This window comes from Hypanus sabinus, chromosome 3 (genome assembly GCF_030144855.1).
Source record: "Hypanus sabinus isolate sHypSab1 chromosome 3, sHypSab1.hap1, whole genome shotgun sequence".
Taxonomy (NCBI): domain Eukaryota; kingdom Metazoa; phylum Chordata; class Chondrichthyes; order Myliobatiformes; family Dasyatidae; genus Hypanus; species Hypanus sabinus.
The window spans coordinates 9,451,711-9,473,675 of record NC_082708.1 but is presented as its reverse complement, the minus strand read 5'-3'; the positions used below and the strand labels follow the sequence as shown (position 1 = coordinate 9,473,675).

The following is a 21,965-nucleotide window of genomic DNA, read 5'->3' as shown; positions in this document are numbered from 1 at the left end:
GGATTCTACAATTCATGTTTTCATTATTTACTTATTTATTATAATTAGGTTTTTTTTTTGCACATTGGCTTGGTGTGTGTGTGTGTGTGTGTGTGTGTGTGTGTGTGTGTGTGGGGGGGGGGGTTTCATTGATTCTATTGTATTTACTTGTTCTGTGAATGCCCACAAGAAAAATGAATCTCAGGGTAGTAAATGGTAAATGGTGATAAATAAACATATGTTGATAATAAATTTACGGGATTTTCAACCAAGCATTCCCTCTTTTCATTGTGTGTGGTTCTAACACTGGTCCCTTTTTCCTACACTCATTGCTTCTCCTAAACCAGTTTGAAATAATGGCCTGTCCATTTCAACTCCTGGCCAATGTGAATTAACATTTAGTTAATTAGATTATTAAAAAATATGGTAAACAATTTGTCCAATTTTACTCACCAAAGACCATTTTCCACAAGAGAAGGTACATACAGACAGATACAGAAGTTTGGAGGCAGTAGGATAAACAAAAATTGGATTAACTGAAAGATACTGACCTATTTTCATTTACCCTATTAACACAATAGGGTGTCAACAGGGTAAATGCAAGTAGGCTTTGTCCATTGAGGTTGGGTGAGACTACAACTAGAGGTTACTGGCAAAAGGTGAAATGGTTAAGGGGAACATGACGGGGAACTTCTTCACTTAGAGGGTGGTGAGTGTGTGGAATGAGCTGCCAGTGGAAGTGGTGGATGGGGGTTTGACTTCAACATTTAAATTTTTTATTAGTTTTTCAAAACATTTTACAAATTAAAAACCCCAAATCCCAATGAGGAACATTAAAACAGTGCAAAATTAAGCATACAATAACAATATACTACAATGGAAGAGAATTTAGCAAAAAAAAAGCACCTGAATTAAAGACAAGTAAGCTTAGTGTCCTCCCCAAGCCCCACAACACAAGAAAAAACAACAGCAACTCCAGACCAACCACAACACAATATAGAGAGTATAAGTCAGGACAGCCAAACTCCCAGACTGTGAATACATTCAGCAACAGAGGATAATAATGCCTTCTACCAGAAAAGAAAAGGAGCTGAAAGCAAGGGACCGAAAAGAAAAAAAAACCCTAGTCAAGAGAAAGGTTATAAAAGAACTCGATAAAAGGTCCCCAGACCTTATGGAACTTTAGATCCGAATTGAGAACTGAATAATGAATTTTTTCGAGGTCCAAACAGGCCATGATGTCGTTAAGCCATTGAGCATGAGTGGGCGGGGCAACATCTCTCCATCTAAGGAGGATCAAGCGTCTAGCCAGGAGAGAGGCAAAGGATAATATTCGGCATTTGGTCGGACCCAGACATAAATCTGTCTCGCCCCAAAAAGCGAACAGAGCAATTAAGGGGTTTGGTTCTAGGTGCTGATTCAGAATACACGATAACGTAGTGAAGACATCTTTCCAGAATTTCTCCAAGCTAGGACAGAACCAGTACATATGGATGAGAGAGGCCACGCCCCTCTTGCATTTATCACAGAGCGGACTAACGCTAGGGTAGAATCGAGATAGTTTAGATTTGGACAAATGGGCTCTATGAACAATCTTAAAATGTAAAAGGCAGTGGCGAGCACAAAGAGAGGTTGAGAACTGAATCCCAGCTCTCCTCAGATAAGGAGATATTTAAATCCTGCTCCCAGGCCATTTTGATTTTATCCATGGGGGCCCGTCGTAAGGCTGCTAGTTTATCTCGGATGATTGATATTAAGCCTTTACCTAGTGGATTCATGGAAAGAAATAGGTCCATAGCATTTTTCGCAGGCATTTCAGGAAAGTTAGGAATTAAAGGAGCAATAAAGTGTCGGATTTGGAGATATCTGAAAAAATGAGCATTGGGCAGATTGAACTTAACAGAGAGCTGCTGAAAAGAAGCGAAGCGATTATCAATGAAAAGATCTTCAAAATGTCTAATGCCTTTCCTATACCAAACCTGGAATGCTGAATCGTATGTAGTAGGTAAAAAAAGGTGATTATGAGCAATAGGGCTGGAAACGGAAAACCCCTGGAAACCATAGCATTTCCTTATCTGAGCCCATATACGCAAAGTGTGTCTAACAAGAGGATTAGCTGTTGATCTGGGCAGACTACTAGGTAGTGCAGAGCCAAGAAGTGCAGAGATAGATAATTCTTTAGTGGAGCTCAGCTCCATCGCCACCCAGTTAGGGCACTCGGGTTGGCCATGGAAGAAAGACCAGAAGGTAGCACAACGTATATTAGCTGCCCAATAATATAAACGAAAGTTAGGTAAAGCCATGCCACCCTCTTTTTTAGATTTTTGGAGATGGATTTTATCAATTCTAGAGTGCTTATTTTGCCACAGATATGACAAAATAATAGAGTCTAAGGAATCAAAAAAAGATTTGGGAATAAAAATTGGGATAGATTGAAATAGGTATAAAAATTTGGGGAGAACATACATTTTAACAACATTAATACGACCTACCAAAGACATAGATAGAGGTGACCATTGTACCAGACTCTGTTTTATAGCATATGAAAGATTGGCAAAGTTTTCACGAAAGAGATCTTTAAACTTCCTTGTGACTGTAATTCCAAGATAAGTAAATTGATGATGGACTACTTTAAAAGGGAGATCATGAAATGTTAGTTCTTGTGCTTCTTTATTAATTGGGAGAAGTTCACTCTTATGTAAATTAAGTTTATAGCCAGAGATCTGGCTAAACTGGTCAAGAAGTGAAAACATTAGAGGTAAGGATGTAGACGGATTTGAGAGAAAGAGTAATAAGTCATCAGCATAAAGAGAAACTTTATGCTCAACACCCCCTCTCCAAATCCCAGTCAATTCAGGGCAGTTTCGAAATGCTATCGCCAGAGGTTCCATAGCCAAATCAAAGAGAAAGGGACTTAGGGGGCATCCCTGGCGGGTGCCACGTTTGAGATTAAATACTTGGGATTTCTGAAAATTGGTTAAAACAGAGGCAGTAGGACACAGGTACAGCAATTGGATCCAAGAGATGAAACTTTGGCCAAGGTCAAATTTTTCTAAAACTGCAAAAAGGTTATACGATCAAATGCTTTCTCCGCATCGAGGGAAATAACACATTCAGGAATCCCAGTTGGAGGTGAGTATAAGATATTAAATAAACGCCGAATGTTAAAAAAAGGGAAACGGTTTTTAATAAAGCCTGTTTGGTCATCAGAGATAATGGAGGGAATGACGGTTTCTAATCTATGAGCCAAAACTTTAGCTAAGATCTTTACATCAACATTGAGCAGAGAGATCGGCCTATACGAGGAACACTCTGTTGGGTCTTTGCCCTTTTTTAAAAGAATAATAGATGCCTCACTGAAAGAGGGTGGCAATTTGCCGTAATTAAACGAGTCAGATAATACTGAAAGTAACTGAGGAGAAAGAAGAGAAGAGAATGATTTATAAAATTCTACAGGGAACCCATCAGGTCTAGGAGATTTCCCTGAGGACAGTGCAGAAATTGCAGTAGATATTTCTTCTAATGACATAGGTGCATTGAGTTTGGCTTTGAAATCAGATGAAAGTGAGGGGATATTCAGATTCTGTAAAAATTGATCAACAGAGATATTGTCATTCAGAGATTCAGAGGAATAAAGCCGAGAATAAAAATTTTTAAATGCGCATTCATTTCTAAATGATCCGATGTAAAGTCTCCGTTCTCCTTCCGGATCTTTGTAATATGTTGTTTGGCTTTGGAACGCCTCAGCTGATTGGCTAGGAATTTACCAGACTTATCCCCATGAATGTAAAAGCGACTCTTGCTTTCGAGAAGTTGGCTTTCAACAGGTTGAGTGGACAGAAGGTTAAATTTAGTTTGGAGTTCAACACGCTTCTTGTATAATTCAGGGTTCTTAGTTTGGGCATATATTTGATCCAATTCTTTAATCTGGTTAACGAGGTCTAATCGATCTGCACGGGATCTTCTGTTGAGATTTGTTGTGCAAGAGATTATTTGCCCCCTCAGATATGCTTTCATGGCATCCCAGACAATCTGGGATGGCACTTCAGGTGATGTATTAGTGTTAAAATAAAAGGTTATCTGATCCTTAATAAATTTTAAAAAATCATCATCCAATAGTAAAGTTGAATCAAACCGCCAGTGCTTATTCCTCTGAGGGAGACCAGGCAAATTCAGAGAGTGAGTAATTGGGGCATGGTCAGAGATCAGTATACTCTAATAGTCACAAGAGTGGGCAAATGGACTAAGTTGGTTATCGAGTAAGAAATAATCAATTCTAGTGAAGGTATGGTGAACATGTGAGAAAAAAGAATAATCTCTCTCCGTAGGATGGAGGAAACGCCATATATCAGAGATACCATAATTAGAGAGAAACGATTGGATAGCTAAGGCAGATTTAGCAGGTGGTCTAGTAACAGAGAACGATCAATCCAAATTGGGATCTAACCAACAATTAAAGTCACCACCCAGTATGAGTTTAAGTCTGGTAGTGAGGAAAAAAACCGTTCAAAAGAATTAACATCATCAAAGTTGGGGGCATACAGGTTTGCTAGTGCAACTTTAGTGTTATATAGTTTGCCAGAAATAAAACGGCCATTTATATCAGATATTTTATTATGGAGTTCAAAAGGAATATTTGAGTTAATAAGAATGGAGACTCCCCTAGCTTTAGCGGTAAAGGATGAATGAAAATGCTGACCCGTCCACCTTGACAAAAGCCGGGAGTTATCAGAACAATGAATATGAGTTTCTTTAAGAAAAGCAATGTCAGTTTTGAGTTGTCTGATATGTGAGAATACCTTCCTCCTTTTAACAGGGTGATTCAATCCCTTTACATTCCAGCTCACGAATTTAAGTGCACTAGCCATTATCGATTACTAATGCATAAAAGGCAGAAGGCATATAAAAAGTCAAGCAGTACAATAGCAGTCTGGGAGCAGAGATGTAAACATTGATTCGTAAAATCAACACATATACATGTCCTGAGCAATAAAGAGATATAATATATACAGTGAGTGATGTTGGAACTAGAAAATCCACCCCACCCACACAACCCAAAACTAGACGGCTACCAAAACAAGTAGCTAGCTCTACCAAAAAAATTAACCCAAATACAACTTCCAGATCTGTGTCATTAACGGCAGTTCCGTGTAAATACTATAATAAATAGTAACTAGTTTATGCACTAAAAAACATAACTACAGATTAGAACACCTTCTGCAGGAATATAAAACTTAATACAAAGAAAATCGGAAGAGGACCAAAACTAACCTGCCAACGAAAAAATTATAGAAGAATAAAGTAAGAGAAAGGAAAAAAAAGATTAAAAAAAAAGGAGAGGAAGGGGAAAATTATAAATTCAAGACGAGTATTTATCAACCATTTACAAAGAGAGAAAAAAATTCAGAAATTAGAAAAAAGCGGTGAAGAAAAGAAAAAAGTATAATAAAATAAATAAATATAAAAAGAAGGAAAAATAGATTGGCAATTAAACTGTGAACCAACAAACAGGAAGGCCTTCACTGAAGACTTCAAACCTCCAAAACAAGTTAAAGTCAGTTGTAGAACTCTGTAGATAAAGTTGTACAACAATAAAAGATAGATTTCACACACACCAAATCCAGGGAGAGATTGTCAACAGCCCTTAGAGTTTCGATGAATAATGTCTGAATGATTCAAGTAAAGTCTGAGTCCAGAAAAAGTAATTTTACTACGAGAAGTACTTATCCACCATTTTAGGAGGTCTGATCGGGTTCCGAAGATGGCTGGATAGCCGGAAGACTTGCCACAAATGCTTCAGCTTCCTTGGCCATTTGTATCTCCCATTGTTAAGTTTGATTCGTAGATCAGCAGGGGAACGAAGCGAGGGTTTAAAACCACGATCAAAAAGCACTTTCATTGCGCCTTTAAACTCAGTGCGCATCTTTAAGGTCTGGGGTGCAAAATCTTCCACAAAGCGAATGGTTGTATCCTGGAAAATAAAAGAACTTCTGCGACGTGCCTCTACGATCAGACGGTGTTTTACCTGGTATTGATGGAAGCACAACATTACTGATCGCGGGCAGTTGCCCAGAATTCCGGCGGGAACATGGACCCGGTGTGCCCGTTCGAGCTCAGGCGGGTTCGGAAGCAAATCTTTCCTGAATATCTCACAGAGGAACTCGGGGAAAAACTTCACTGTTGATCCCTGTTCGGTGGCCTCTGGCAATCCAAGAATTCTAAGATTGCAGCGTCTGCTGCGATTTTCGAGATCCACCATTTTGAAAAGGAGTTTGTTACACTTTTCCTCCAAGCTGGAACAGAGAGTCTCCAAGTATCGAACACGACTTTCTAAATCTTCAGAAGTTGAATCGATGCGAGATAAGTGTCGGGCATGTTTGCCCACCTTGTTGTTGATTTGATCAATCTTGACCTCCAACTGTTTGAAAGCAGTTTTGAATTCCTTTAAAATTTCGTCTCGGAGCTGACCGAGCGCAGCCAGGGTCTCGTCTGAGAGAGCCGGAGCTTCCTTTCTCCCGGATTTAGAGCTCTTGCTAGACATTGTAAGTTAGATGTGTTCACAGGCAAGTAAGAGATACCGAAAAAGTTCCCGACTAAGGTTTAAAAAAATGGAGACATTTAGTGCAAAGATAACGACAGTAACGGAACAAAAGTTCGGAGCAGCTAAACAATCGCCATCTTACCGGAAGTCCTGTCCGACTTCCACATTTAAAAGAAATTTGGATAGGTATATGGTTGGGAGGGTTATGGAGGCCTATGGATTGGGTGCAGGTCGACTGGAGTAAGCAAATTAACAGTTTTTCATGGAGTAGATGGGCCGCATGACCAGATTCTTAGCTGTAGTGTTCTATGACCCTATGATGATGAAACAAACAAGCTGTTTGGGATTTTTTTTTTTATCTTGGGTTGGTGTAGAAATGTACTTTTGCATGGAATTTAAGGCTAATAATCATTGCTGAGATTAAAAATATTTTGAATCAGTGTGCCACCAGTAGATAAAGGGTTAAGAATTAAATCTGATTATTGCTCATAAAGAATGCTCCTTTGGTAAAAATATGGAGGATGCAGTGCTGTAATATCTCAGAACAGACAAGGGAGGTGAGTTGACAGTAACATCATAGACTATGGTGCCAAATCAATGAAATTAGAGTCATTTTTCAACAAATGCCAACTTAATCTTTTTTCCATTTACTTTCCATTCAACAGTAGTTCTCATGATAACGGACCACAAGACCCTACAGAGGATAGTAAAAACCATCTAGAGCAGGGATCCTCAGTTAATAGTACGGGTCCATGGCATAAAAAAGGTTAGGAACCCCCTGGCCCAGAGGATCACCAGAATGTCCCTAATCCCCTATTTATGACATTTTCTGGGAGCACTGCAGACGAAGGGTCCAAAGCATTAAGGATCACGACCACCCATCCCGTAATCTCTTTGACCCACCACTGTCAAAAAGGAGGTACAGAAGCATCAGGACTAGGTCTGCCAGACTGGGTAACAGCTTCTTGCCTCAGGTTGTGAGACCATTGAATACCTTGCCACCACTGACGTCTCGTCAGTAGGACAAAGATCTGTTTACCAATGCTGCACTTGACATCCATTATGAATTGTATTAACTTATTTATGGTACTATTTTGTTTTATGTGCTGTGTGTGATACATATTTTGTGGGTGCATTGTGGTCTGGAGGAATGTTGTTTGTTTGATTGTATATATGTAGTCAAATGACAATGAACTTAAACTAGATGAAAGCATTGGTACAAGCTGATATACAAGGTCTCAGCTTACCTTGAAGCATTTATTAATAATTTTAAGAATTTAGTGTTGCTGAAGATTTCACACCTGAATCCAATTCGATTACAGAGTGTAGGATGTATGGCTCCAAACTTCTTGGCAGATAACAAGTAAAGGAAATCCCTTGCTGGCTTTTTCTTAACAAAAGGGTTTTACATTTCATCAAAGCTTTATTAGGCACAATCCCTCAAAAAGAACCAAAAGGAAGCATAAATGGGTTAACACTAGATCAGCAAGAATTTTCTGAATCTCTGCTGCAGCTGCATTATAACCTGGCACTGGATCATCTTACAAAGTTTCTAAACTGCTCAAGTTGTGACCTTCTGGTGAGAAGCTACAAAAGTGACTGAAAGAGAGAACTTCTGGTTGGTCTGTGGTCCCTCTATAAAAGCCAGACAAATAAATAATGATCTCTTGAACTCATAGCTTAAATTCCAGGACAGATTTTTCAAACTCAAGTTTCAGTAAACACTTGCCAGAGCTGAAGTACTCAGAAGCCAGCTCCGAGTCCAGAGCAGTGATGGCTGGGCTTTCCGGAGACTGCCTCTTCTCCTGTGTCATCTGAATTGGAACTGCCATCTGACTGAGGTCAATAGTTGGTTGTCGAGGTTTAGACTCCAGCTTTTCTTTTCCTAAAGCAAATAACAAAACAAGTGTCTAAAAATTCTGTCACCCAACACCAATGCTCATTAAGGCTAATTCAAACAAACAGCATGGAAGCAGCATGCTTAATCTCTTCAGTCAGTCGCTTGGGTAACAGTCTCCAGCAGGAATTCTTGCCAATTCTTTAAACCTTACAAGATAACCTTAATCACCATAGACCAATGATTACTAGATACTGTTAACCACCGATTCTTGCTGGACTGTACATGTATGAGAGTTCATATGTTCACAATGTTTTTCAAGCTGAAGATCTAACCTGGTCCCAACATATTGATGTAGTTATAAGGAATTGGCGGAGGTTATAGAAGACGCGTTGGTAATCATTTATCAAAACTCTCGAGACTCTGGGCAGGTCCCAGCGGATTGGAAGACAGCATATGTCATGCAACTTTTTAAAAAAGGATGTAGGCAAAAGACAGGGAACTATAGGCCAGTTAGCTTAACGTCTGTAGTTGAGAAAATGCTTAAAGCTGTCATTAAGGAAGAAATAGCGAAACATTTAGAAAGGAGTGGTTCCATTAGACAGACGCAGCACAGATTCAGAAAGGGCAGGTCCTGTTTGACAAACTTACTGGAGCTCTTTGAGGACATAATCAGTGCAGTGGATAGAGGGGAACAGGTGGATGTCGTGTACTTAGATTTCCAGAAGGCCTTCGATAAGGTGCCGCACTAGAAATTAAGATACGGATGCATGGAGTCCGAGGAAGTGTATTGGCATGGATAGTGAATTGGTTAACCAATAGAAAGCAGAGAGTTGGTATAAATGGGTGTTCCTCTAGTTGGCAGTCAGTAGTGAGTGGGGTGCCACAGGGTTTGGTGCTGGGCCCACAGCTGGTCACCACTTATATTGATGATTTGGAAGAGGGGACTGAGTGTAGTGTAGCAAAATTTGCTGATGACTCTAAACTGAGTGGAAAAGCAAATTGTACAGAGGATGTGGAGAGTCTGTAGAGGGATATAGATAGGTTAAGTGAGGGGGCCAAGATCTGGCAGATGGAATGCAATGTTGGTAAATACGAGATCATCCACTTTCAAAGGAATAATAGAAGAGCAGATTATTATTTAAATAGTGAAAGATTGCAGCATGCTGTTGTGCAGAGGGACATGGGAGTGCTTGTGCATGAACCACAAGATGTTGGCTTGCAGGTACAACAGGTTATTAAGAAGGCAAATGGAAGGTTGGCCTTCATTGCTAGAGGGATTGAACTTAAGAACAGGGAGGTCATGCTGAAACTACACAGAGTACTGGTGAGCAGCACCTGGAGTACTGTGTGCAGTTCTGGTCTCCATACTTGAGGAAGGATATACTGGCTTTGGAGGCAGTGCAGAGAAGGTTCACCAGGTTGATTCCAGGGATAAAAGGGTTAACCTATGAGGAAAGATTGAGTCGCCTGGGACTATACTCTCTGGAATTCAGAAGAATGAGAGGGGATCTTATAGAAACATACAAAATTTTGAAAGGGATAGGTAGGAAAGTTGTTTCCATTGGTAGGTGAGACTAGAACTAGGGGACATCGTCTCAAGATTCAGGGGAGAAGCTTTAGGATGGAGATGAACAGAAACTGTTTTTCCCAGAGAGTGGTAAATCTGTGGAATTCTCTGCCCAGGGAAGCAGTTGAGGCTTCTTCACTAAATACATTTAAGAATCAGCTAGATAGATTTTTACATAGTAGGGAATTAAGGGTTATGGAGAAAAGGCAGGTAGAGGGAGCTGAGTTTACGGACAGATCAGCCAAGATCTTACTGAATGGCGAGGCAGGCTCGATGGACTGGACGGCCTACTCCTGCTCCTATTTCTAATGTTCTTATGTTCTAAAAAAAGCAAGGCAGGAGCTGTACTTAACTAGGAGTTTGAAGAGATTTGGCATGTCAACAAATACACTCAGAAACTTCTATAGTTGTACCATAGAGAGCATTCTGACAGGCTGCATCACTGTCTGGTATGGAGAAACTACCGTACAGAACCAAAAGAAGCAGCAGAAGGTTGTAAATCTAGTCAGCTCCATCTTGGGTACTAGCCTACAAAGTACCCAAGATATCTTTAGGGAGCGGTATCTCAGAAAGGCAGCGTCTGTTATTAAGGACCTCCAACACCCAGAGCATGCCCTTTTCTTACTGTTACCATCAGGTAGGAGGTACAGAAGCCTGAAGGCACACACTCAGTGATTCAAGAACAGCTTTTTCCCCTCCGCCAACCGATTCCTAAATGAATATTAAATCTTTGGACACTACCTCACTTTTTAAAAAATATACATTATTTCTGTTTTTGCACGTTTTTTTAAAATCTATCCAATATCTGTAATTGATATACTTGTTTATTTATTATTATTTTTCTCTGCTAGATTATGCATTGCATTGAACTGCTGCTGCTAAGTTAACAAATTTCACGTCATATGCCGGTGATAATAAACCTGATTTCTGATTCTGAAGTGTAAGAGTGATCAATAGGACCAAGCGACAGCAATGTACATTATACTACATGTACACTGGACAGCTCAGAATAACACACACAAAATGGTGGATGAACTCAGCATATTAGGGACGTTTATAGAAAGGGGCATAAACAGTCAACTTTGCTGGCCCAAACTCTTCTGGGAAAAAAGGGTGAGAAGGTGGGGTAAGGGAAAAGAATACAAGCTGGCAGGTGATAGGTGAGACCAATTCAGGGGAAAGGAAAGTGGATGGATGGGGAGGGGGATGAAGTAAAAAGTTGAAAAGTGAAAGGTGGAAGAGGTAAAGGGCTGAAGAGAAGGAATCCGATAGGAGAGACAATGAACCATAGAAAAAAGGGAAGGAGGTGGGGCACCAGAGGGAGGTGATGGGCAGGTGAGAGGAGAACCAGAATAAGGAATGGAAAAGGAGAGGGGGGTAGAAATTACTAGAAATTACAGAAATTGATGTTTGTACATTCAGATTAGAGGCTACGCAAATGGAATATGAGGTGTTGCTCCTCCAACCCCAGTGTGGCCTCATCGTGGCAGTAGAGGAAGCCATGGTCTGACGTGTCAGAATGGGCATGGAAAGTTGTATCAAAAAGGGCAGCCACTGGGAAATCCTGCCTTTTTTGGTGGGCGGAATGAAGGTGCAGCTCAGGGTAATGTGTAAATGTTATGGAAGGAACATACAAGCCATTGAAATCTTCGAGCAGAGATTTGGCACAAAGACACCAAGTACAGGAAACTATAAAACAATTGAGATAACATCTAAATGAGTAGATCATTCAGTCCCTCAAAAATGTTTTACCATTTATTAAGATCATGTCTAATCCGACGATCATTTCATTTTCCATTCATTGTCAGTAACCTTTTACCATGTTTCTCATCAAGACCATCTAAATCTGCTTTAAAATATTCAAAGACACTGTTTGAACCATTCCTCAAGGATAAGAGTTCCAACAACTGAGAACTTTGGAAGAAACTCTACCTGGTCCCCTCATTTCCTAGCAATGTCTCTTGTCACTGGAACATCATTCACTGAATCAGAGAAAGTTAATTGAAGATATGATAAAAGGCTTCACATTAGAATTATCTAAGGTGAATTGTGAGAATATTTATTGTTTACTCTGTCAAAGGAATACGTGACAAGCTTTAATTTTCATGCATCAGCATTTGCCAACTATTTTTCCCCGCAATCTATTCTGCCCAACCCCCACCCCCACCCCACCACTCACTCACAAACCAATATACAGTAGCCAGCTGACCTACCAAACAGCACATCTTTGGGATGTGGAAAGAAATCAGAACATCTGGAAGAATCCCATGTAGTCAAAGGGAGACATGCAAATTCCAGAGGCCAGGATCGAATCCTGGTCACTGGAGTCGTGAGACAAGAGTTCTGCTAGCTTTGCCCTAGTGCCACACATTTTTCATTAAAAATGAGTCAGAAATGCCCATTTCCCACACCTCCCCCATAAGGTTAGCCACAGCCTAGTTCACCTTCCCAGCTCTAGCCATTACTATTTTGCTACCTTCTCCTATTATTGTTTAATGGTCTACCAATGTTCCTAGTTTATATGATGTTCAAGCAAAACAATACTTGGAATGAAGAAATCCTGGTGTTTCACACTGAAGAGAGACTTTTTTTTTAGTTTACAATTATACCTGACTGCAGTTAACTGTCAATATAGTGACATTTATGGGTAACTCAGAAATAATCAATTTCTCTCAATCATTAACATGTGCACCAAGGAAACCAGTGGGAAAGATCTGATACCAAGGTACAGCATGCTACACCTTCAGAATGGAACTGGAAGAATACCAAGAAAATATTGCTCAACCTGCAACTTTAGTTGTGAATTTACACAGGAATGGGCAAAGGACGGAAGTAACAAGATACTCCAATCCACAGATTTAGATTTTTTTGTCAAGTGTCAAATATGGGTGAAAAGATAATATAAGTTCAACTGCTAAGTCCCTCATGATCAGAGAAGTATGGACCAGCACAGCACTTTAAGATACAACCCATGATTTTAAAATTAGATGACAAAAACAAATGGGAAGTTTCAATAATAGAGAGTGGTGATAATGGGAGACCTGGGAACTATGGATTGTTGAGTAATATAGAGTCAAGCTGGACAGGATAACTACTGCAGCAGTCCAAGATCAACAGTAGGAAGTCTGAAGTAGTTTGTCACAGTGATAGAATGATGCTATGTACTTCATTCTCCAGGTGCAGAAGCTAAAACCTGGACTGTTGCAGGGAGAGTCAGGTCTCTGTAAACCTGCCAGCAGTCTTCAATCATTGTGCCAATTCCTTCAGCTTTACAGATCAAAAGAAACAACAGTAAAAATACTTAATATCAAGGTGCAAACCTGTCTGTTGGAGCTCAAGCAGTGCTTTAATAGTGGAAGTGGCTGACTGCGATTCCCCAGAGACATCCTGGTAAATGATGGTGGGGCTGGTGTCCATGGCAACTTCATGCTCTGTCCAGTCCTGATTTCTTGATGAAATGACATGAACCACTTGCTGAGAGTCTGTAAAGAAACTCAAAGTTTATTAAAGTGGCAGAAACTCAATTTAAATTTTTGCTTTGCGAGGCAATCAACAATCCATGTGATTAATTCTATTGCTGATCGTCAAATGTTTTCTCCCTCATTTCAAACTTTTAAAGCCCACTTGATAACAGGTGCACACCTCACTCATATAGACCAGAAGATTGCAAGCTATGGTTAGTTAACTGATCTCATGAGGTATGTTCTGCACTCTACAGCTGTAGTGAATTCATAATTCCCCTCCATTGATACAGGATGGAAAGTGTCAGTGAGTGGATGCTGACCCAACGGGATGATTAAACATTGCCCAAATCGCTCACCATTCTAGCGCAACAAGAGATTGTTTGAGGCACCTAGCACTTTTGTTAGCAATACTCTTTCCATGAGTCAACACTCTTAAGTGAATTAAAAATCTCTGTATTTGCCTACAATGTTGTAGTAACTTCACAAAGTTGCTAGACTTGCACAGAGCTGTCCAATAAATTGATCCAGAGAGACAAGGTGGAACTGCAGTAATCTCTATGGTAGTATCCATCATTAAGAACCCCCCATCACCCAAAAAACTACCATCATGGAGGAGCTTGAAGACACACACTCAACATTTTAGGAACAGCTTCTTCCCCTCCACCATTAGATTTCTGAACGGACAATGAACCAACCCATGAACACTACCTCACTGTTTTATTGAACTACTTATTTAATTTAAATATATATTGTCTATTGTAATTTATATTTTTTATGTATTGCACTGTACTATTGGCACAAAACCACAAATTTCAGGGCATATGTCAGTGATATTAAACCTATTTCTGATTGAGGTAACATGCAGTAAAAAGCAGATTCTAAGAAGAGTATACAAGAGACTGAAGATGCTGGAAATCTCCAGCAACTCACAAAGCACTGGAGGAACTCAGTAGGTCAGGCATCATCTACAGAGGGAGATCAAAATTCAATGATGACTGTTGATTTAAATGGACATTTCCCTCTATAGATGCTGCCTGACCCACTGAGGTCCTCCAGTGGTTCGTGTATTGGCTCAAGGACAACATTTTAATCAACACCAACTGCATCAAACAAGACAGGTGAAACATCAAAATTACCAATTGTTTATTTTACAGTATAACTTTCACAAAAGAAAATATACCATTCTAAGTCTCCAGACCCACCAACATAATTGTCATCTAACAGTTTCCCCTCCTCCACCACTCCAAAAAAGTTCCAGTAAGACAGTTAGTTCAGGGATTAATCTTGCCAATAAATGTCAACATCCCACAAAGCAAAATGGGACAATAATGAATCATTACACAGAAACTGGAGGATACCAACTCATCCCTTCTGTGCATCCACCATTCAGCCTGACTCCACTTAACACAATTAACAAATGGTCCCTCATTTTACTCCCAAAGGGCCCCACTCCAGTTTAAAGATCACAAATACATTTTTCTGCCAAAAAAAGCTCCTTAATATTTCAAGCAATTATAGCATTTTAAACACACCAGATAGATTGATTCCATCTTTCAACTTGAAGACTACAAATGGCAAATTTGTGGAATGTGCCCCTAAATATCCTTTGAATGCTGGTGTAATATATTGATGAATACATATTATATCTGATTCCAGAGCAATGCATCTTTGCTTGTGCAAGTTGCTAAAGTGATGCAGAAGTCCACATGGAGTCTTTCAAAAGCTTTCCGCAATTGAACTAAACACAAGAGATTCAGCAGATGCCAGAAATCTAGAGCAGCACATGCAAAATGCTGGAGGAACTCCTGATGAAGGGTCTCGGCCCGAAACATCGAGTGTTTATTCCTTTCCATAGATGCTGCCTGACCTGCTGAGTTCCCCCATAACTGAACTACCTTGCATTCTGGTCTCATGGTGATAGATGAGGATAAAAATTGTCCTTTCCTTACACTAGGTACAGCCGGACCTTATTCTCTGCTTCCAAATATCAACTTCAATGAAACTAAATTTTGAAACAGATTTGATACCCCTGATATAATGTTGTATGTTAACCATAAATGATTAAGTATTTTCATCCCCTTGTGTTTACCTGGTTTCAGATTACTCTTTGACATCTAAAAAGGTTAACGTAGTTTCTATGCTCTCCTATAAGGTTCAAGGATCAACTTTATTCACCACATACAGTACTGAGCAGAAGTCTTAGGCTCTTGTATATAAATATATATATATATATAGCAGGTGTATCCAAGACTTTTACACAGTACTTTAGTAATTTTATGTGTTGCATTGTACTCCTGCCCAAAAAAGAATCATGACAGATGTGAGTGATGATAAACCTGATTCTGTTATGGGTCTCTATTGTGTATTAGTGTGGGAAGCAGCTGGGAGAGGGGAATCACGGATGGGGAAGGGGAGTGCGGAGGGAGCGGGAAGCACTAGAGAGATGTTCTGTAATAATCAATAAACCAATTGCTTGAAATCAAATTACCTTGCCTGGTATCTTAGAGCTGGATGGCTTGGCACCCATGCCAACACCCCCCCACCACTAGTACTCCTTCTCTGCCACCTACCCACACCCCTTCTGCAGTGCTGCACCCTCATCATTCCCAATATCCTTAGCTCCCATCAGATTTACAAATTTACTCTCCACTCCACATTGACAATACAGTACTCTGTAAAAGTCCAAGGCACCCAAACAATATACATGTGCCTAAGAATTTTGCACAGTACTGTACTTGTATTAGGAATTTGCTGAGGTATGTTGACACGACATGCAACAATAAAGCATTCTCACGCAAAGAATAAACAATTATATAAATATAAAGTTAGAGTTTAAAGTACAGATTATGGAATAAAATGTGCATAAATACCAGCATTTATTTACAATTTAACCATTATTATAGAAAATTGTTTAGTGTTTACAATGCAGTGACTAGAGCAATAGATAGAGGAGGGTTGGGTGGGGGTGGGGAAAGAGGCTAACTAGAATGGTTATAAGATAGTTAATACACCAACATTAAAGCTACAATTTAGGGAACTATCAAAGCACTTTGTTCCAGTATCCATCATTTTCTATTGTTTCCAGAATAGGCTTAATTTTGTTTCCTGCTCAAATATGCAGCATTTATTTTAACACAGATTAACTGTCTGGTACAATTAATCCAGGTTTTACTGCAGAAAGGACCTGAAAGGCATTTGTATTTGTCCATGTAAACAGTGACCAATACTTACACAGCAAGGGGACAAAAACAGCAAATAAAGATAGTCTTATTTGTCACATGTACATCAAAACATACAGTGAAATGCATCATTTGCATCAAATCAAATCAGTGAAGATTGTACTGGGCAGGTTGCACCTCTGCCACCAACATAACGTGCTCACAACTCATTAACCCTAACTGTACGCCTTTTGAATGTAGGAGGAAAACAAAAACCTGGTGAGACCCATACGGTCACAGGGAGGATGTACAAACTCTTTACAGATAGTGGTGAGAATTGAACCCCGATTGGTAATTGCTCGCACAACGATTAGGTAATGGGCTTTAGGGATGCTGGTTGAGGAATACACATTGTTCCTTTGCAAAGTATAATGGAATCATTTACTTATACCTGAAACATCACATCACTCTCAATACTGGACTGGCCCATCCACATTGATTATATGCTCAGCTCACACTGACAGGGGCTGAACCCATAAATCTTGTATGGGCATTAAAAATGCTGCCCAGATTAATACAAATTCTGACAAGGTTGGGAGAATGATGGCTGAAGGTATTTTCAATGAGAAATCCATTGCAATGGAACCCCTTTATACCGAGCATCTCCAGAGATGCGGCTCGTTAGCCCCCTACTAACAGCCACCACACTCAGTGATGAGAAAATCACCTTTCTCAGACACTGCATGCCTAGGGTCAATGAATTTATTCTCACCAAACCCATGAGGTTGGGATGTCTTGCCCACCTAAACCCCAGTCTGTATGAATATGGTGTAATTTACTGCTCCCACGCAATCACCCATCAGCAAGAAATAACAGAGCATATACAGCGTTCAGTTATAAAGAAAGTACATTTATAAATGTTAACTTAACCAAAGAGTTACTAAAGGAAAAAGAAACAAAAGGGACAATCATAATTAAACAGTCAAATGTGCATAGGTTAAAGCTTAAATCTTCCAAAAGCCGTTGTGTCCAATGTACTCATGGCGCCAACTCCTATTCACCGATCCCTGGTAGAAATCCCACTCTTGGAGACATTCTCACCGGATCAAATCCTACAGCCGGTTCTCCCGAGCTTCTTCTCTCTCTATCTCCCATTGAAAAAGACCTCGACCCACTCAGTATCCGTCATAAAAATCTCTCCCCCAGCATTCTCCAGAACCTTCTCCCAGTTCCACCTTCCTGACTGGATGACACAACATTCCTAAGCATCCTTCATCTTTATCAGTAACCCAAACACTACCAACAGAACACACTGCTTCTATAGAAGACAATTACATAAAATACCCTACAACATTAGCAGTAAAATCTTTACCAGGGCATTACAACAAAATAAAGAAACTACTGTTTTTCACTTTGCAGCAACCCTGACTAGTTGTTGTAGCCACCCACCAAAACACAATCCCAAATTTCAAATATCCACCATACAACCTCACCACTACCCTGCATCTCTCAAAACTGCCTTTCATTCAGATATTTAGGTTGTGGAAGCTTTAGAGAGTGCTGAGTTTTACCAGAATGCTGTCTGGATTAGGCAGCATGTCTTATGAGGATACACTGAACGAGCTAGAGCTTCTCTCTTTGGAGAGATTAGAAGGATGAGAGGTAATTTGATAGATGAGTATGTGATGATAAGCGGCATAAACAGCAAGAGATCTTCTCCCCAAGGAAGCCAGAGATCTTTTACCACGGGTCAAAATTATAAGATGTTTGCAGGAGAGTACGGTGGGGCGGGGGGCCAATGTCAGAGGTTTTTTTTATTATAAAGAAAAACATACTCAATTATACAGATATTATACAGAAAAACATACTCATATTATACAAATTGTTACCAGATGTGGTGGTAGAGACAGGTACATTAGGAACATTGAAAAGACTCTTAGATCCCTACATGAATGAAAGAAAAAGTGGAGAGCTATGTGGGAGGGAAGAATTAGATTGTTCTTAGGTTGAAGGGTTGGCACATCATGGGCTGTATTGTTCTCTCTTCCATATCGTTTACAATTACAGTTGAAGATAAATAGGAAACATTCAGCTTTGCTTTGGAGCTTGGTTTCTGTTGCAGCAGTATATCCTGCTATTAAATCTATTCAGACTTGGTTCTGGAGGTAAGCTGGGGCTCGAACAGAACCATAGCATTAAAAAGACTGAGTTATCAAGCACCCACTATCCGTCAATTCCAACTAAATAAGTTGGAGTATATAAAAACCTAGTAACTTAAATGTAGGTGGGCATGATAATAACATCCATATTGTTACCAACAAACACTGAGAACTATGTGAAACACAGTCCAAGGGCACACATTGGTTTCACTCCAAGAGGTGTAAGACAGCCTGCCTCAGTAATCTCACATTATTACACTCTAGAACAGGAGTTCCCAACCTGGGGTTCACAGACCTCTCAGTTAATGTTAAAGCTCCATGGCATGAAAAAACAATTGGAAACTCCGGCTCTAGATCAAGATGTGGCGTCCATGGTCTTTAGTGCTTATCAAGATTGAAGACATCTTGCAGGTGTTACGAATGTGGAGCAACTCTTGAGGGGCCGAAGGGTACAAAGTCTTTTTGACTTTTTGAGAATCGCAAGATCGCTATTATTTCAGGTCTGAGACCCAGGAAATGAGAGAGAGACACAGCATGTCAGGAAATGAGAGAGAGAGACACAGAATACACAACCAGGTGGAATGTCTCCTGACATAAGCTGAACAGAACCACTGATTACTGCTATTGTCTCTTGGAGAAGGAATTGTGTATTGAGTATTGTACTATTCATTGAAACCCCTCAGCGGACAACCAGTGGTCTGGTTGAGGGATTGCATCATCCCAACCTGATTGACATCTGAGACCCCGTGAGTGAGGATAAAAGAGGGGTCTGGGGAACACCCCTTAGACACACCAGGAGAAACACTAGAAATCCAGTGACAGCGTTTTATAGCGAAAGCCGGTGAGAGCTCGTGTGTGTCCTCCCTTGCCTGGGTGGCGGGCTCATCACGGAAGAACTGTTTAGCTAAAGCAGAGGTCACACTTGAACGGCCACAACAACGAGACACCGATGGATCGAAATCATAAAGGAAGGTTGGCAAAATACAGCGGTAACTGTTCCCAATCTCCTATCTCTCTCTCTCTCTCCAACAATTGCAACACAGCGACAAACAAACGACGGCAACCTGTATGAACTGAAATGAACTTTAGATTTCCATCGGACAATTCATTATCCCCTAGACAACGATAGAGCTTATTTCTTATTGATTATTATTATACCCGCACTTTTAGGTTTAGTATTGACGACGTATATTATCTGTATATTTGCATTGATATTATTTTTGAGTATTTTTACTAATAAATACTGTTACGGGGTTACGGGGTTCGTAACACAGGTAACTCAAAGTGACCAATCCTTTAAATATACAAAACACACTATTTGAAGATGACATTCTGCACAGTCAAATAACATATAACCAGGTTATATAACAGAACTACCAGACTCAAAAACTATTACTTTCCCCAAGCAGCAAGGTTGATCCATCAACTAACCCATCCATTCACACCCTCCACCACCACTTCATCCTTTCCTGTCAGTTACCTTATGTACAGACACTCCTTTACCTAGCGTCACTTTATGGACATACAATCAATCTATGCAGAAGAAACTGGCTTATGTATCTATCTTATGCATTTATATTTATTGTGTTTTTTAATGCTGCATTGGATCCAGAGTAACAATCATTTTGTTCCCCTTGACACGTGTACTGGAAATGAAACTTGGAAAACTGGCGAGACCTATGACAGGGGAGCTGTGTGGCCTCAGCTGTTGCATGGACTAGACCCTCAAGACACGGGGTCACCTGTTGCAACCCGCAGTGTGATGTGGAAGGTGTCCATGGTGGGTTGGGGGCTGGCCCCTCTCATCAATGCTGCTCTCCAATGTTTATTTGGTGGAAGACAAGCTGGATTGTGTTAATCTGTGGCTGCACTAGCGTGTGATGATCAGACTGCTGACAACATCCCATGCACCATCAATCTACAGAGCATGACAATCAGAGACTTGGGCTATATTATTATTTTTTCTTTGTGACTGTATGTTTACTGCTATCTTAATTATGTGTACTTTGTGCAGTGTGTTTTACACCTTGGCCCCAGAGGAATTCTGCTTTGTTTAGCTGTATTCATGGGTATTCATATATGGGTAAATAGCAATTAAACTTGAACTTGAAACTTCACATCTGAAGAATCAGATTAAAACTGACTGTCTGCATCAAGTAGATGAAATATGCAAAAGAATTACTTTTCTGTTCACCTTGAAAGATGTGCTGATTTCTATTCCCATCATAACCCATCCTATTGGAATAGTCTTACAGATTCAACAAGTGTACATGTACAAAATCGTATCATCTCCAGCATGACTGGAAAGTTAAGAGTGTCAGTTTAAACAGAATAACTTAGTTGGAAAAGGGAGTATGGAACAAAAACATGAAAAACAAGGCAATGTACGAAAACATTCAGTGAAAGTCTAATGACTTGAATAAAAGAATCTATTCTGTATGAGCTGAAATGATTTATACTGTATAAACAAAAAGGATAAAAACAAAAACAGGAAGACAACCATATTACATGTTGTGAATCACATCCCATGTAGACTTACAAGGGGTGGGCAGATTTTAAAAAAATAAAAGGGATGGCACAATATCTGGACTTACTCAAATAATTATTTCGGGTTTTCTGTACCTCGATGTACGATCGGCTTTTGCCTAGTGCGACAATTAAGACAAAACAACAAGCAGGGGTTAAGGAAGACAAAGTTTTGCATTCAAAACTGCCTCAACAAAGCAAATTCCAAATTTTTTGAGGCACTCTATCTCCCTTTTCTTCAAAGGGGGCTCTTAAATTCCCCATTTATCAGTATTGAATACCATTCAATATCATTAAACAGAAGCGTGCTGCAGACTCCAGTCAGTGGAGCCAAAATTGAAGCTAGATTCATGTTAACTTTTCTACAAGAACACATTAAAATTTTAAACCATTGTCTTGCAACATTCTGAAATTAGAGGGCAAATTTTGCCATTCTCTTCTGCCATCAACTACCAGGAGGTTTACTAATTGCCTAATACCTTGGGAGCCTTTAATGAGGGAGACTATTATGGAACTCCAAAAATGTAATGATAGAACCTTTCTAAATTGAAACAAAATGTCATTTCTTCAATCCCAAAACAAAACACTTTGTGAAATATTCTCAAAACAAAGCAAAAAAAAACTAGAAAAGGGAGTGTCAATATACAAACACTAGGAACCAATGACATTAAGCATTACTAGAGATGATGGATTCATTAAACAATGCCTAATAGTTACCCAATGTAAGACGA

At 39.8% G+C, this 21,965-nt stretch overlaps 1 protein-coding gene across 7 annotated transcripts in view; it reads right to left on the bottom strand.

Annotated features, from left to right (window-relative positions):
* The window catches only part of emsy (EMSY transcriptional repressor, BRCA2 interacting), a 107,042-nt gene that overhangs the window by 26,014 nt on the left and 59,063 nt on the right, over window positions 1-21,965 (bottom strand). For 5 of the 7 annotated variants that reach the window (XM_059963691.1, XM_059963696.1, XM_059963693.1 and 2 more), the window contains 3 exons: window positions 21,303-21,353; window positions 13,248-13,409; window positions 8,250-8,405 (listed from right to left, as the gene is read on the bottom strand). In XM_059963691.1, coding sequence (XP_059819674.1) covers window positions 8,250-8,405; window positions 13,248-13,409; window positions 21,303-21,353 — 369 coding nt within the window. The remainder of the gene's footprint in view (window positions 1-8,249; window positions 8,406-13,247; window positions 13,410-21,302; window positions 21,354-21,965) is intronic. The other 2 variants (XM_059963692.1, XM_059963695.1) reach the window with 1 other exon arrangement.